We start from the raw sequence: 18233 nt of genomic DNA, 5'->3' as shown, positions 1-18233 counted from the left end.
CCGCATGCCCAGTGTATATATTTTTAAGTGTCTGTGATGAGTGTTATGTGCTTTCTTGCATTGGGGATGTATAGTACATATCCTTGCAGATGTGAACATCTTGTGGTGGTAGTTCAGCTCAGATAGTATGAGACAGCCGGAGGGGATGGGGTCTAGTTCTCTGTGGAGAGATAAGAGAACTTTTTCCATTTTGGAGAAAAATATTTAGCATTTATTTCCACAGACATTTTTGAAAATTGCACATTTTTGAATATCTGTCCATGTATTGCTGCTAATTATTTTTTAAACCTAGAATTTGGTCTCTAGAGATATTCTTATTTCTCTCAAAGCAAAAAAAAAAAAAAAAGAAAAGCCATGTAGGAGCAAAAAATAAAAACTACATGTCCACATTGGAATTTGGATTCAGTTTGAGAGTAGGAAGAAGGCATTGGGGAAAAAACTCAAAACCATTTGGAAGCCAAGCTGTTGTGCTTGCCTTTCATTGCCCTGAGCTTTATACTCACTTCCCATCCTGGGTCCATGAACCTCACGCAGCTAACACTGCAGTCCAGGCAGGACCCCGTACGCTAGAGTGCTCCGAAAGTGATAAATGATGCTGATGCCGGTTGCACCTAAGGAGACAGCCCCACCTCTGGCTACTCAGTGTCTCTGTTCTGTCTGTCAGCCTTCAGTTCCAGTTTGGCATTTCCTCAGCTCTCGTGGGCGCTTAACAATGCTTTTCTCAATCTTCTGCTTCCTGTTATGCAGTGAAAAGGCCAAGAGACACAAATTCTCCCATCCTGCAGCTGCTGGATACCACTGCCTTGGTAATAGAGAAAAGCCTCTCCATGGTTTATAAATTCTGTAGCAACTATATCATCATTCCAGAGGGAGGAGAGTGTAAGTGGGATGGGAAAGGAATACATGGGAGAGGCAATACTTGTTTGTGTTCTTCCTACCAAAACTACCGTGAAACTAAATTTGAGACAAAAACATGAACATTAGCTTGAGACTAGACCTTCCTTGTCCCCTCTCCCCTCAACCTTCACCCCATCTCTCTGTGTTTCTGCTGATCTTACCTCATCTTAGCTGCACCATCGTGTACCCTGCCTTCCTCCTGCAACCGATGCTTACATCCCTAACTTATTGATGGGACACTGTTGTTGATTTTTCTCTTCTGTCTGACGTTCTGCCTTGTCTCCCTCCTGGCCTCTGCTGTTTTTCTGATATGCAAGCTCTTTGGAATAACATCTTCATGGTTTCTCATCACAGTACCCATTAAAAGCTAGAATGCCAGGGATTGTACATCCTCATTAAGTTTCCACAGCTCATTGTAGTACCTGTGCTCCTCATTAAGTGGTGGTTTATTTATGGATATATATTTTGATGACCATGGAAAGAGTCAGTGTTTCAGGTATTTCTGTCCATCAACAGTAGGTATTAGTTGCTGCTCATCACCACAACTTGGTTTTCCAGGTGCAAGTGTTCCAACTTTTCACCTGTTGGCACCTTAGCTCTGTAACATGCCGACCATGTGCTGTCAGGCAGATGGAAAAACTGGGCTTCATTGAGAACTAAACCAACCATCCAACCTGCCACTTACGCTTTTTCCCAGCAGACAGTTTTGCAAGCCAGCTGTCCAGCATTTTGTCTCTGATTCTTGGCTGCACCCTCTTCCTAATTTTAAAGACACAAGCTTTATCACACTAATTTTCACCAGGTTCTTGGCAATATTCTTCCTAACTTCCAGAAACAACTTATGCTCGGCAGAATGTAGGTGTCCAGGGCACCACAGCATTGCTTTTGGTTGGGGTCATGTCAAGCAAAATAATAAGAATCATGTAGATCTCAAGTTATTGGATTATTTATTTCAAAGAAACTCTTAATGAATAGAATTCCACTCAATCCATTTTAATGAATGGATATAGAGTGAGAATCACTTATTCTTGGAGTCCTAAATTTGCTTGTTGGTCTAGTTGTTTGAGTCTCTCTCAAGCGGGTGTCAGAGACCTCCTGTTTAACAATCACCTGAGATAGGCTTTTAATGTACACACCTGGAGAAGGGTTCGAGGAATATGAAATTTTGCCAGTCCTGTCCAGGAGTTTCTTGGGCTCACCATCTTTCTGCATTAATCCTTCCAGAGCAAGCTTATACATATGTGTTTTAGCTCTTAGGAGAAATCTCTGAGCACCACCAAAAGAATAATGAGCTGGGCACTGTGGCACATGCTAGTAGTCCCCGCTGTTTAAGAGGCTGAGGCGGGAGTCTCTTGAACCTAGGAATTGGTGTTCAGCTCAGGCAACAGAGAGAGACCTTGTCTCGGAATAATGATGATGATGATGATGATGATGATGATGGTTGATGCAAGCATTGTTCTCACTTGAGTTAATAAACATTCCCCCAAGAGAGGCTAGATTTTAATGGATCTGTTGATCAGTGTCAATTAATAGCTATATCTGGGCCTTTGAGGAATAGGCAAAGAAACAGTGATTGTGGGTATTTTTATTTTAGCTCTTTATCACATTAGTTGGCATCTCTCAGCAAGTCTTTTGTCAAAGGATATTTGTCCTGCAATTTGGATTCCCTGCTTCTAGGCGGTGGTGATGCCTCCCTTACATAAGAAATGTTTCAGCAAGCATTTTTCTTAAGTAAATATTTATTTAAGCTTTCTAGAATGAGCTTTCTATTCCATTCAATAAATAAATTTGATAACCTTCTCCAATTTCCTTGCACATGATCAACTTATTCCATCATTTTCCTTCTGAATGTTCCTTGTGGTGTTGGAATAAACCTCAGGCCAGCACGGTGCCTAGTAACTGCAATCATTCTGCTCATGGCTGTGAGTGCTTCTGCTTTACAAGTCTCCTGGTGCTGTGGTAGCATTTTTCCACCACTGTCAGTTCTCCTGGGGCAGCTCACTCATCCCTAGAATGAAGAAGCACCTAGAGAGAGTCTTTGTGCTGAAAGCATTGCATTTCTGTGGTTTATTCCTCAGACATCAGAAGGGGTTTTCTTTACTTCCTTCTTTTAAAAGATACTGACATCTTCCTCCTCACTACCCCCCCCAAAAAAGAATATTTTCCAGCTATAAGTATAAATTTTCTGCATCTTACTGTGTGCATATAATTGCTTTTGTTAGCAGTGTCTAAGCAACATTATAGCTCAAATGTTGTGAATAGCTTCTATAGTCTTCTTCAGAAAAACTTTCCATGTTTTACCATAATTTAAGAAAGATTTATACATTTTAACTTTATTTTATAATAACAGCTCTTAACACAAACAGGCAAGCTCTCTTTTATCAAAATGTTTAAAATATGAATATATACACATTTAAAATCACACATGTGGTCCATAGTTGAAACTTGTACCCTCATGCCCGGAGTTAAATTGCCTTTTGGAAGAAAAAGCTTATATGGTGAATCAGTCTCAGATTTTTAGAACTGTATAAAATGAAAATAATCCCACCTGCCTAAGTTGATAAAATACTGATTTTGTGAGCTCTTGAGCCCTGATAGTCCCAGTAACTTCAGTCCATAGTCTTTACATTCTCAAAGGTTATTCCAAAATAGAGAATGCTTTCTGAGAGATACACTCAGGAACCTGGTATAAAGTCCTTAACTTTCATTTAAGGCACAAGAGTTGGGAGGTAGGTAGCCTAGTGGGATTATAATTCGACAACCTTGGGATAGGGATGGGAATGGGAACCCTATCTCCAGAGATATTGATGCAGTATGAGTCAAAAAGAGCTGGGTCTGAAATTTAGGGTTTAAATGTTCATCCCAGCGGTGTGATTGTGGGGAAGTGTTTCAGCCTTTCTGAGTCTTTCTCACCTGCAAAATGGCTAAAACTCTTCTCTAAAAGCACTCGTGTAAGGGATAAATGACATAGTATTTATAAAGCATCTTAGTGCAATGCCTAGTACAATTATATAGTTTCGTGGACACATTTAAAATGTATATATGGATTCTATTCTTCTTTCTCTACTTGCCCATATAAGTTTTACCCAGTTCCTTTGTATTTCAGTTGACTCACCTCTAATATGGTTGTACAACCATTTATTATTTTTGTAGAAATCCAGAGACTAGCCAACAGCATCAGATTTAAACATTGACCATGTAACTTTCTCCATGATAAACTATCAACAACTTTCCAGAGGTCGCAAAGGTAGGCTTAAAGAGCATTTAACTGCACAAATACATAAATAAAATCTGGTTAAGATGAGGTATAGATATTAATGACTGGCTTCACCTTCAAAGGATAAATACAATGTGAATAATTATGTGTTATTGATAATTGATTGGAAGTCTGTAAGTGAGCTCAGGTCTGCTGTAGGTTGATGAGATAATGTCTTTAAAGTGCTCCAAGGTCCTGAAATACAAACTACACATACCAGCTCCACCTATCCTGACGCTGTCCCATGAAAACGTGGTCTCATCCAGTTCCACTGTACCCCATGAGGCCTGGTTGACCTGGGACATTTTCTAGAGGCGCTAGTGGTTTTCTGCCTAGGAGAGCTTGAGAAGTCTTCTCATCCATGTCTTTGAGTAGGACTATATTAAGCCATCATAGGGAGATGGCAGTCAGCCCTGTTTGAGGTGGTGTGGTGTCATGGAGTAAATGCAATGCATATAGACGCCAGGCCACTGGGGACCGAGTTCATCTCTACCTGCTACCAGCAGACATAATGCCCCTGGAGAAGCAGACTCTGTGTCTACACAATTTGAAATCTAGATCCATGGCAATGAACAGCACCCATATTTATTCCCGAACGAGGCAGTCCCAGGAAGCATGAATAGAGCATAAAGGGGGAAATTGAGGGCCTGGTGCGGTGGTGTACTACTTTTTCTTTCCTTTGCTCACTCTCATTCCTTATTCGTGATATCCTCGTATATGCGCTCTTTTTCTTTGAGGAATTGAGAGAAAAAATAAAGGGAGGCAAGGACAGAGATTCTGTAAAGCCTGTAATTTAAAAATGCTGCTTCAATTAATGAAATTTTAAACAGAAGGGAAGAATGCATACATACAGTGCAAAAAAGTGGAAAGAGTAACTCCCCCATTTGGATCATTCATTACATGAAAATTTGAGATCTCACTGTGTGCAGGTACTCCTTCTTGCCCATATATGAATAAATCCTCTTCACCCCTCAGGCCAAGCTCCTGCCCGGGTGTACTTGCTTAATCTCATCATCCCTGAGAAAGTTCCTGCACGACTTTATATGCCAGACCTCTCAATTTAGCATTGAATTTCCTTTTGTCTGTGTGTTATTGTATAAAGTCTCATGTACTGTAGATCTGTCTCTTCAAATAGGTAAAAAAAATTCCTTGAAGGACAGAAACCATGCCTGACTTTGTTTCTTTGTCGCCAGAGCAGCTGGTACAGGACTGACTGTGCATTGTTGCTTTCTCTAAGTACTGACTAGCCACATGGCTGATACGGGAAAGGGCAGGGAGGTTAATTGGGCTGACTCTGGTTGCCCAGCCTCCACTAATTCTCCTTTTGTGGAGAATACGCTTTAATTCCCCAGATTCCTCCTCTTCTCCCGGAGGAGCCTACCTCTGCTGACATCTGCAGAGATGCCTATACATCACCACAGAAATTTCTCCACTTTCCCGTCACCTTTCTGTTGACCCAAATGAGAGGTCCCAGTGGGCCATCTGTCAAGTTTAAACGCTGTCTACATGCTCTTTCTGACACTTGCCATGGCTTGTTCTTGCTGAGTCCTATCCTTTTTGCATTCTGTCCCATCCAGTAGAAACCTGCCATCTCCCACCCTTGCTCTATCATCTCCCATATCCACTTAGTCACCAGGCCTCATCTCTCCTAACTTCTCAGGATTTAAAAACTCCATTCCCTTATCTCTATTCCTACTGCTGCTACTTTAATTTAGGCCATTGTCACCTCTTACCCAGTTGACTGCAAAACCTCCTAATTTATCTCTCTGCTTCAGCCTGGCCCTCTTTCTCTCTCTCTTTTAAATTGGCCCATAAGAATTGTACATATTTATGGGGTACAGTGTGATGTTTTGATTCATATATACAATATGTAAGGATCAAATCAGGCTAATTAGCTCATCTGTTGCCTCAAACCTTTATCATTTATTTGTGTTAGAAGCATTCAAAATCTGCTCTTGTGGCTATTTTAAAATATACATTAAATTATTGTTAACCATAGTCACCCTAAGTGCTATAGAACACTAGAATTTTATTCTTCCTGGCTAGCTGCAATTTTACATCCATTAACCAGCCTGTCTCTCCCCACCCCTTCCCAGCTTCTAGTAACCACCATTCTGTTCTACATCTATGAGATCAACTTCTTTTAATTCCACATGTACATGAGAATATGCAGTATTTTTCTTTTTGTGCCTAGCTTATTTCACTTAACATAATGTCCTCCAGGCTCACCCATGTACCACGAATGACAGGATTTTAATCTTTTTTATGGCTGCATAATACTCCATTGTACATATATAACACATTTTCTTCTTTTTTTTTTTTTTGAGACGGAGTCTTGCTCTGTCGCCCGGGCTGCAGTGCAGTGGCCGGATCTCAGCTCACTGCAAGCTCCGCCTCCTGGGTTTAGGCCATTCTCCTGCCTCGGCCTCTCCAGTAGCTGGGACTACAAGCGCCTGCCACCTTGCCCAGCTAGTTTTTTGTATTTTTTAGTAGAGACGGGGTTTCACCATGTTAGCCAGGATGGTCTCAATCTCCTGACCTCGTGATCCGCCCGTCTCGGCCTCCCAAAGTGCTGGGATTACAGGCTTGAGCCACCGTGCCCGGCCATATAACACATTTTCTTTAGCCATTTGTCGATGAACACAGATTGATTCCATATCTTGGCTATGTCATATGCAATAAGCATGGGAGTGCAGATATCTCTTCAATATACTGATTTCATTTTCTGTTCAGTAGTGGGATTGCTGGATCATACGGTAGTTGTGTTTCAGGGACCCTGCATACTGTTTTGCATAATAACGGTACTAATTTACATTCCCACCAACAGTGTATAAGAGTTTTCTCTTCTGTGCATCCTCACCAGCATTTATTTTTTGTCATCTTGATAGTAGGCATCTCAACTGGACTACTATCATTGTTTCTGATTTGCATTTTCATTTTCAAATGCATTTGCATTTTCCTAATTAGTTATGTGAGCGTTTTTCAAATACCTGTTGCCCACTTCTATGTCTTCTTTTGAGAAATGTTTATTCAGACCATGTGCTTATTTCGTAGTTGAGTTTCTTTTTTGGGGGATGGGGAGGGGGCTGTTGAGTTGCTTGAGTTCCTTGTCTATTCTGGATATTAATTCCTTGTCGGATGAATAGTTTGCAAATATTTTCTCCCATCTTGCAGGCTGTCTCTTTACTCTGCTGATGGTTTCCTTTTCTGTGCAAAAGGTTTTTTGATATAATCCTATTTGTTTTTGTTTTGTTGCCTGTGCTTTTGAGATCTTTCTTACTCATAAAATCTTTGTCCACACCAATGTCCTGAACCATTTTTAGATGTTTTCTTCCAACAGTTTTATAATTTCCAGTCTTGCATTGAAGTCTTTAATCCATTTTGAATTGATTTTTGTATATGGTGGGGGGGGTATTGTTTCATTCTTCAGCATATGCACATTCAGTTTTCTCAGCACCATTTGTTGAAGAGACCATTCTTTCCCATGGTATGCTCTTAATGCCTTTGTCAAAAATCAGTTTAGCCTTCTTAACACTGGACCTGCAGTTCTTTCAAAGGTGCAAAGTTGATTATATCGTTTCCTACATAACTTGCTCTAATGGCACCCTATTCTCTGAAAACGAAGCCCAAACTCCTCCTTGGCAAGAGTACTCAAGACCCAGTCTAATACCTACTTCTTCCTCAGCCTCACTTCTAACCTCCCCATGCTTACTCCCGTCCCTCTCTCTCCGTCCCTTTCCTCTCCCTTTCTGTCTTCCTCTCTCCCCCTTTCTACCCTTCTTTACCTCTCTTCCCTCTGCTCCCCTCCCTGTCCGCCATCCTTTTCTCCTCATCTCTCCCCTCCCTCCCCCCCCCCCCTCCCACTCTTTCTTCCCCTCTGTCTCGCTCTCTCCTCTCCACTCCAGCCCTCCTCAACTCTATATGCTTCATCACATGTTTTCTTACCTCTGGGCCTTTTGTCTCATAGTTTGAAAATTATTCGTTTGCTTCCCTGACATTCCACTAAATCACACAATCCTGTAAGACAGGGATTTTGCCTTATTCTTACACAAATAAGAACTTCAAAAATACATGAGTGAACATATAAGGGAGTTACTGAGTTTTGATTTCGTTGGTCTTTGTTGGATATGCTTGACATTTATTAAGTATTTGCTGTATACATCAGATCCTATTTTAAGCTCTTATATAAAACCTTAGTTTATTCTAAGAAGTAGGTACTATTATATCTCCATTATACAGATAAGGAAACAAAGGCATGTATAACAGAAACTAAGTTACCTGCATAAGGTCATTCAGCTAGTGAATAGTCGATCAGACACTTGACTTCAGGTAGTCCTACACTAGAGTGCTCACTCTTCATCAGTATCTCCTGTAGTGCCTTCAGAGCCATTGACACACCTACAAGGTGTATCACTGAGGCATGACTGTGTAGGAACCAGTCGGATTAACAGAAGTGAAAGGGGCTCATGACACTGGGAGAAGAAAGACGTGTTGAATAACAGGCAGGAGACTTGAAGAGTCATTGCAGTCTGTGTACAGCCACAGCCATAATCAGCAACACACTCCTGGATGATAGTATTGAAGGACACAGAGTCTGTTCAAGAAGACTTGAGTTGGGTGCTTACTATTCTATGTATTTGGGATACCAACAGTAGAATAAGGCACAGATTCTTTCAGAGGACCCACAGTCTAGTGAAATAGACAAACCTCAATGCATCAAGATCTATATAAGCCAAAACAGACTGCAGTTAACAGTACAATGGAGAGGTGACCGTCTTCCTTTGTGTAATTAACTCCCCACCTCATTTCCCTGAGGGCTTGGCTAGTGTCTGCTAGTACAGTGCAAAGGGCCTGTTGTGGATTGCCAGATAGTGAAATGCTAAATGACTACAAAACAGGGGCAGCAGATTCCTACTAGCCAGGATTCAATAAGCCCCAGAAAAATATGCCATTATGTAGATTTATGGAGCATGGAGGATATATAGACCTTGCCTCCTACTATTTTCCACATAGGGAGGCTAAGTGAATCCTAGTTCCTGGCTTATTCAGGGCCCTGGCATCTCAAGGTTTCCTGTAGGACATTTGGAAATGTAGTGCTTCTCTAGGCTCAGGACAGGTCTTGGGGAGAGTGATGAGGAGCTATTTCAGAACAGATGTCAACAGAGCCCTTCTCTCCGTGCTGAGAATCATCAAACACTTGCCCCATGCCTGTCAGGTAGAGTGACTGAGGCACAGGTTCCACAGCACAGACACAATGAGCTGGTCTCCTAGGGGACTCTCACGGCTGCAAACAAATGAGCTTTGATGGACGAGTGGCCTTTGCTCATTCTTCAGGAGGGTGGGGGTAGGAGTTCAGGCCAGTTTGAAGTTTAATTAAGGATGGCAGCTGGCATAGGTCAGATGGGTCTGTGCTCCATTCATGTCACAAGTTTTTAGTTGTGTTGTTTTTCTCCAGACATTCCAGTTACTCTTCCCTCTCTTACCACTGCCCACACGTTGTTCTGTGTGCTCTTGGAGTGGCATGCTCTTATTCCCATGTATAGAGAGTCCAGGCAGGGACCACACTCCAGAGGTACAGAAACTAAGCTGCCAGGAAAGTTTGTAAACCAGTGGCAGGTACAGTGCTCCCATTTGAGAGGCTTCCTCTTCATGCACACTGTTGTCCTGTTTAAACATACCCATTCAAACCAGTAATGAAATTGTGACCACCTGGGACTTTCAATACCCAGATTGAAAGGACAGCTATAATTATGGCATGGCTAGTGTCCCTATTATCTATTAGTGCTTCTCCTTCAAAATGGTTGATGGCAGAGACAAGGAGAGCTCCTGTCTCCTCTCTGAACAAACCAGACACAGGAAGGAAACCAAGCTGATTTAGAATGACATGATGTCGTGTAAGGGCAGAATCTCTAGCATTGGAGCTATGAAGGTTTCTGTCTTAAAGAGAATAGACTGAATAGGTTTATTGTAAAAATGGGCATGAATGTTGTGACCATTTAACTAATTTGCCAAAAAACCAACCGTAACTGCAGGCATTCTTCAATGGGAAATCTCCGAATCATTCATTCTAATGAATTGGAAGAGGAGGAAACAAGCAAACTGTGGCTTTTATGCTTCCTATTCTGGGAACATGAAATTCAGGTAGGCAGGGTGATAGAAAAATCTCTCTAAAATCTCCTGAGACAGCATCACATTTTGGAAGGCGAAGTTGGACAAGGTATGTTTATGATATAAGGTCTTAAGGAAATGCTTTATCATATAATTGTATGCTACTTGTAATAATGCTGTGTGTACTGTACAAACATTTCCTGAACGTGAAGCTCTGCCCTGCATCACCAGCCGCCTGCTTGCTCAAGTCCCATACAAATGAGTTAATTACCTGCTTTGGGAACAGACTTTGAAAACAAAGTGAACAACATAAAATAAAGGTGGGTAGTCCTCCTCTGTTACAATCTCTTCTTAGTTAATTGTTTTAATAAAAAGGATTGGGCAAATTCCTGTATTGCCAGAATTCCAAGACTAGGTTTTTAGGATTTCTCAGCATAGAGACTTTGAGTAGAAAAGTATTTAAGTAGAAAAGTACTCAATTAAGGCCGGGTGTGGTGGCTCACGCCTGTAATCCCAGCACTTTGGGAGGCCGAGGCGGGTGGATCACGAGTCAGGAAATCGAGATCATCCTGGCTAACACGGTGAAACCCCGTCTCTACTAAAAATACAAAAAATTAGCCGGGCGTTGGTGGTGGGCGTCTGTAATTCCAGCTACTCGGGAGGCTGAGGCAGGAAAATGGAGTGAACCCGGGAGGTGGAGCCTGCAGTGAGCCGAGATCCTGCCACTGCACTCCAGCCTGGGCGACAGAGCCAGACTCGGTCTCAGGAAAAAAAAAAAAAAAAAAAAAGTACTCACTCAAATCCAAATCCTTAGTTGAAAACTACTTGAAAATGTACGTTACCAGAGCCAGCAGCCTTTGGAATAGGATTATCCATTCCTGGCTCACAACTTTAATAAAGGAAAATTGTAGGTAGGTCCAGCAGGCCGATTATCTTATTTTTGAGAATATTGCAGTTGGGAGAGGAGGAAGAATAAACAAACACTCGGAAATTAAAGGGAACTTAAAGATGGTCAATTCCATTATTTTTATTTTAAAACTAAATGCTGAAGTTAGAGAGGTTGTCGGAGCCTTAGTAGCAGACTTGGTTTAGCTTTTAAAGTGGAGCTCCATGGAAACAGCTTTACTGTTTTGAAGTGTTAGGCATGGCTGTCGGTGACTTCTGGCCCTCATTCCTCATTTCTGTTCTCACGGTATTGATGTTCTGCCAATATCATATAGGAAACACAGGATTGGTACACAGGTGATCACAAGCTGTATTCTTAAGGAAAATGGTGTGTCATCGAAATGGGACTGTAAACTCCAGAAAGACCGTGATTTTGCTGTGTATTTCTTTGTATCTTTTCCAATATCAAGCACTGCATAAATGAAATACTTGAATATTTGCTGATCTAAAATGTTTTCACAGTGAAGAAAAACTTTAATATTTGTATTAGTGGCAGGAACGGTGTAGGGTTAAGTGCATGGACTTCGGAGACAGACTGTCTGGATTTGTATCTGACTCAGCCAAATGTAACACTTGGGCAGGCGACCTAAACTCATTGTGCCTTCGTTTCCTTGGCGAGAAGCTGGAATATTAATAGTCCCTATCTTATAAGGTGGTTGTGAAGATTAAATGAGTTAACGTATGCAAAGCCCTTAGAACAGTACCTGGCATAAAGTACTCAATAAATATTAGCTACTGTTCGTATGCAAAGACGGCTATCTTTAACTGTTAAGAAATGTCCTAGAATAGGCATGAATGTCATGATGTTAACTGGTCACTGTTAACTGATTCTAATAAATTGGAATTATAGGGATCATCATTTCTTAAAGTTCTGGACATTTCTTTGATTATGCTGTATTTATATAGCTCTGAACCCCCTCTATGGCCTCTTTTTATACTATATCCAGGTTTTCTTAACAAATCAATGGATTCTGTATTAGGGTCCCTACTGTGTAGAGCCACATTATGGTCTGTCCACTGACCTTTTCCAGATTATTGTGGATGAGATCCCAGTGGCTTTCTTTCTCTGGTCTCACCCAGACGTCGCTGTAGATAGATCAGCCTTCCCTTCCTCTCCCTTCTTTGGCAAGGCTATGTCTGTGTTCTTCCATATGTACCTCCAGCCTTCCCTCAGGTTGACCCTGACATGTTGGAAACGATTCCCTTGATATATGGGGCTTTTCTTATTCTTTAGAAACCAGCTTAAAACCCATCTTGAATAGGAGAAAGCCACCTTTTTGCATTCCTATTCACCCGTCCAACTGTCATTTTGATTCATAGGCTCTTTGCCCTTGGGATGTTGTTGCGTGACTGATATGAGTAGGTATCCTCATTCTGATTTTATTTCCACAGTACATTCCTCCAGATCTCTGCGTCTGCAATTTTGTGCTGGAACAGTCCCTATCTGTCAGAGCCCTGCAGGAAATGCTTGCCAACACAGGTGAAAATGGCGGCGAAGGGGTGAGTACCTGAATTGTGTCCTCGGTTGGGATTGGGATGCACCACATCCCCAAAATACATTCTACGTTTCATCCAACTTTGAACTGAAAAATTTAAGACTGTTGAGATGATTCATATGGAGATAGTAAATCTTTCTCCCGGAGTTTAGTTGTTATTCAGCAACCCGATTTCTGCTTCCTTTGAGTTAATCAGCTTCCACCAGAAAATAGACCACCACTAATGCTGCCCAAGCAAGGCGTAGGATGCTGAGCCTACTCCCCTCTCTTACCCCAGAATTCACTAGCGAATGTGGAGAGGCTGAGAGCGTCTTGAGATTGAGGGTGCCTGTGAGCTAGTTTCTTTGTCCTTGGAGAAATCTCACTGGGGAGTTAGGACTGCTCCAATGGAGCACAACCAAGTTACAACAGTTCGAACATGATTTCCTGCAGAATTCTGAATCTTTGACAGGTGTCCAGAACTTGATGGTTTCACTGATGATGAGCAAGTACAGAATTGTCTTGAGTTTCCATTGTCAGTAAAATGATCCTTGTAACTAAGAGACAAGCTCCATATTGCCCGTGTCAGAAGGCTTTTGGGCAAGACTTTGGCCAGATATTTCAAAATAATTTTTGACTCTTCCCTTTCCTAATGACTCACATTCGTTTTTACATATTTATCACCAAATACTTTAATTCTACTGCCTGAGTATCTCGAATTCAGCCATTTCTCTCCACCACCCTCACTCCCTCATACTGCATTAGATGACTGTCGTCTTCCTTTCGGTTACTGCAACAGCCTATTAATTGCTTTGATTGCTTCTATATTTACCCCCTCCTCCCATTTTTCCACTCAGCAGTTCTTCCAAAGTGCAAATACAATTATTACAGTTGCCTGTTTTAAAATCCTTTGTCTTCCCATTATTTTGAGATAAATTCCAAATTCCTAAACATGGCATAGAGCCCTTTAGGAGTTGGTGAGCCCTGTTCACCTTTCCTGCCCCATCTACATCCCACCAAGTACTCAGTGTCCCAGTGACATTGAATTCCTCTGTCTGCCTCAAATATGCCGGTTCTCTTTTGCCTCTGATCCTGCATATCAGCTATTCCCTCCACGTGGAACAGCTTTCCTCCTCCTCTCCCACTTCCCTTATGTAATCCCTATGTATCCTTCAAGGAACAAGTTTAGTTATCACATCAGTTGAGAAGCCTCTGCAGACCCCACAAGTCTGTTGCTGGGACAACATTAGGTACTTTTTCTATCATAGCTTTTACCACTCTGTACTGTCATTGCAAGTCTTTTTTTCTTCTCTAACGGAGAGTACACTGTCTGTGGGTAGAAACTGTTCACAGTTACCTAGTAGCATAGTTTGTTCTTACTTGAAGTCATGCATAATACGGACATGTCTCATTTGTAGTAGAAGAGACAATTGACTATAGAATCAAGAGAATCGATGTTTACATTTCGGTTATCCGCCAGCCCTTAATTAGATGTGCCCAAGGGTACATCTAATCTCTTGGGGCCACAGGGTTCTGTGAGTTAGATCCCTAAGACCTTTAATACCAAATATTTGTGTTTTTTCACTCTTTTGGTTTATAACAGTATGCTGTAGGAAGACAACTGAGAATAGTTTGCTTTGTGCCTTAGATCATTAACACAGGTGAGATTTTTGTTCATTTAATGTTTGCCTCAGTCTAGGTTTCCCGTTCCTTGCATTGACCTCAGCATCTTATATCTTCCACATACCCTCAAACACTTCCAGTTTAGGGAGACTTTTTTTTAATTGATCACTCTTTTTCCAAGATGCATCATATACAGAAAGCTTTGATGAGGGAGACCTAGTTGATTTTAAATATCACCACTTTTTCAGTGTCAAAAAAGATCTGCTACACCCAGCCTACTCTATGGTCTTAGGTTAGAAATTAAGGAGACAAAGAGATACTATGTTAATTGGGGAATGATTTCTTGGCTATTCTCTTATCCTGTTTTGTTTTAAAAGTATATTTCAAAGGACTTCTTTTTCTTTATCATTTAGCTTGAGTGGTTCAGAGTCCTATAGATGAGAAAGTAAATTCAAAAGTTCTGGTTCTTCTTTGTTGCAAAGAACTTATAGTCTTAAATTGGCTTGTCTTAAGAGGAATAAGTAATCATTCATGTTCCAAATAGAATGGTAGGACTCACTTTAATAAAACTGAGCTCTTCATTTTAGAATATACGAATAAGACCTACCTTAATTACCAGGCATGTTATGGCAGAAGTTTGTTTAATATAATTGTATATTTCAGGAGCCATTTATAAGTTACAACATTTAGAAACCAATACATTCAATCTTCATTTTAGAATATACGAATAAGACCTACCTTAATTACCAGGCATGTTATGGCAGAAGTTTGTTTAATATAATTGTATATTTCAGGAGCCATTTATAAGTTAAAACATTTAGAAACCAATACATTCAATCTTATTTGAATAATCTACTCTTCTTTGAAAACTCACGTTCAAAATAAATGATCCATGACATTTTTGTTAATATCTATAGAATCATCATCATCGTCATGATGTTGAGTCAGACTCTGAAATTTTCCATATTGCCTTTTGTTCTATTTTTGCCCAAGATAAGAGAGACCTAATAGTTATTTCCCATCTCAACACATTTATCACTATTATTATAAGGAGTAGTATTCACTGGAGATCTCAGAGAAAGGGACGTGAGGAGAGAGATGGAACACAGATGGGAAGGTACAGTTTTCAAGTCATATTATTCTACTATGCATTGATGACTCCACAGAATAGTTACCTGAACAGCAGCTTCAGGTACTAGAACCCTCTTGGAACTTTCTCACAATTCTATCTGGGCTCTCAGTCTTTCATATGAAAAACACGAGTTTTATATCATCTCTTGAGTGATTATTTTGCTTTTCTGAAGTAATTACTGTGTACATTTACTATTGGTACTTTATTTGATTTTAGAAGATAATATTCAGCAGGGAAGAAAAAGGAAAAATAAGGAAGTGCGTTAACATGACAGAGCAGAATGATTCTCTGGAGAGCCTGGGGATGTTTGAGTGGGATGAAGCCTTCTTTGTATGCCATTCCATTCTGTTTGGAAATAGCCATTTTCTGCTCTTAAATAGATATTGCTTTCACTAATGATTATGACTGCCACCAAATGAGAGGCTTTGAAGAGTATAATTTTTCCTTCTAGTCAAAAATTGGTCCTGGTGTACTGTGTCTGTTCACTGCTGTGTAGCAACTGGACATTGTTACAAATGACTTCAGCTGTTTTTTCACTCACGTGTTGATTGTACAGAAGTCTTTTTGCAAGGATTTACAATTCTGCAGCAATTTCTCTTGCTAACAAAGAAAACAAAAGTGCCCTAATTTAACAGCAAAGAGGTTTCTTTATTATTTAAATATCCTTAGCGGCCGCCAGTAGTACATGGGAGCCAGCTTTATATTGAGAAGGAGAATCAGTGATGAGGAGGACCTGGAGCAGAGAACACTTTGTGTCTCTCAGAGTCTGCCCTATCTCACCTCCTCCTTGGATCACTTTACCTCTGATCTAATCCTATGTAATTTTATTCTGGGGAAAATTACCAAGGGATAGATGCTTGGCACTGTGGCCAATTTTATGGCTACAGTTGGAAGTAAAATTCCTGCAATCAAATATTATTTTCACATTTTCAATTGATTTAGACCTATAGTGTCTACTAACCTTCGGCTGGACACGGAACCAAAAGAAATGTCCCCATCTCCCTCTAAGCCCTCAATCCCCGTCATCCTATAGAAATGACTTTAAAGTGAGAGCAAACAGCATTTGTGATGAAAAAAATGCTCAGTCTTCAGTGTCAGGCAGATGTGTTTTCAGTCCATCCTATATTGGACCAGATGTCCTCTGGGGCAGATTATTTCTCCTTTCTGTACCGTAATTTCCACATCTTCAAGATGCAGTCTATCTCATAGAACTGGGTGAGAATTAAATGAGATCACTGCCTACAACTGCCTGTGAGTTTTTCCTGTCTTCATCCCTGGTCCACATCCTCCTGTTATACGGATCCTTCAGGAATATTCAAACTGCCTCAAAGGAAGGAGAGTCCTGTGCTACACAACTAGGTGCATGTTAAACTTAACTCCAAATGGGTTCTGACATGAACTGGCATAATGCTTCTAGAAATGAAAGGCCTTAGTTAACACAATTACCAGCTGCACTCCTTCCGATAAGGGCTCCGGTTTTCTCTAAAAGTTGACTTCATCAATGTCAGGTCTTTACAACTACAAAGAGAGATGAAATATAAATATAAAATGAATTATATAAATGATATATATAAATATCAACATTAAACTAATTGTATAGTTGCCACGTGAACGTGACACTTTATCTATGTCCAGAACACATAAGATTATGCCTGACTTTGGATGCTAAAATATCTGGTATGCTGATACACAAGCAGCCTTTTAACCTTGATGGGGCCAGGCACGGTGGCTCAAGCCTGTAATCCCAGCACTTTGGGAGGCTAAGGTGGGTGGATCACGAGATCAGGAGATCGAGACCATCCTGGCTAACACAGTGAAACCCCATCTCTACTAAAAATACAAAAAAATTAGCCAGGCGTGGTGGCGGGCACCTGTAGTCCCAGCTACTTGGGAGGCTGAGGCAGGAGAATGGCCTAAACCTGCGAGGCAGAGCTTATAGTGAGCTGAGATCGTGCCACCGTACTCCAGGCTGGGCAACAGAGCAAGACTCCATCTCAAAAAAAAAAAAAAAAAAAAGAAAAGAAAAGAAAAAAAAAAAAACCTTGATTGGGAAATGTGACCTGGAAAGATACTATTTCTGCAAGAACCTTTATAACAGATGTCCTCACTGAGAAGTTCCTCATTTCCCTGTATTACTTGTGTGATTTGATAGTCCCATTACTCTAAAAGGAGATTTTGGCTACTTTGATTTATCCTTGTCTTTACAGTAGAAAATACCACACACAGCATGTTTGCTAGTGAAATGGTGTGGCACATTTGTCATGTTACTGCTTCCTGAGGATGACATGCCTGTGACTGCTAGGGGCTGTCTCCTGGTATCATGTGACCTTGGAAATGGCCAGTGAAGCGTAAACATACGTTATGCTATATTCATGTAAAGGTCCTTACAGTGCGTGTCATGAGATATATGAGATATTTACCTTGCAACCAAGTTCAGGACATTCATTCATCTCATAAAGTCACAGAACATTTAGTGACAGGTGGCAACATCATTAAAAAAGAATCAGCTAACAATGCATCTGCCTTGACACTGCTAGGTGATAAATCAAAACAAACACTGATGAAGGGAGTTATTAGAAACCCCTTGTTTAAAGTCTGAATTGTTGTTGTGCCAAGATTTAGACATGTTGTGCACACTCATCTGGAATGAAGAGGGCTAATAGGATCCTTACTGCTTGCTTCCTGGGTTCCTGTGTGCCCGCCAACATTTTTATATCATAGAAGAAAAGGGGAGCCGCCGCCATCCAGATTTAGCATTTCAGGCCGGGCGCGGTGGCTCAAGCCTGTAATCCCAGCA

General features: G+C 40.9%; 1 protein-coding gene across 1 annotated transcript in view; it reads left to right on the top strand.

The window, feature by feature from the left end:
- Positions 1-18233, top strand: part of RYR3 (ryanodine receptor 3) — a 404874-nt gene that overhangs the window by 19837 nt on the left and 366804 nt on the right. Inside the window, exon 3 of the mRNA XM_031935734.1 lies at positions 12599-12706. Within this exon, the coding sequence (XP_031791594.1) occupies positions 12599-12706 (108 nt within the window). The remainder of the gene's footprint in view (positions 1-12598; positions 12707-18233) is intronic.

Source organism: Piliocolobus tephrosceles, chromosome 6 (genome assembly GCF_002776525.5).
Source record: "Piliocolobus tephrosceles isolate RC106 chromosome 6, ASM277652v3, whole genome shotgun sequence".
Lineage (NCBI taxonomy): Eukaryota > Metazoa > Chordata > Mammalia > Primates > Cercopithecidae > Piliocolobus > Piliocolobus tephrosceles.
This window is presented reverse-complemented; position numbering and strand designations above follow the sequence as displayed.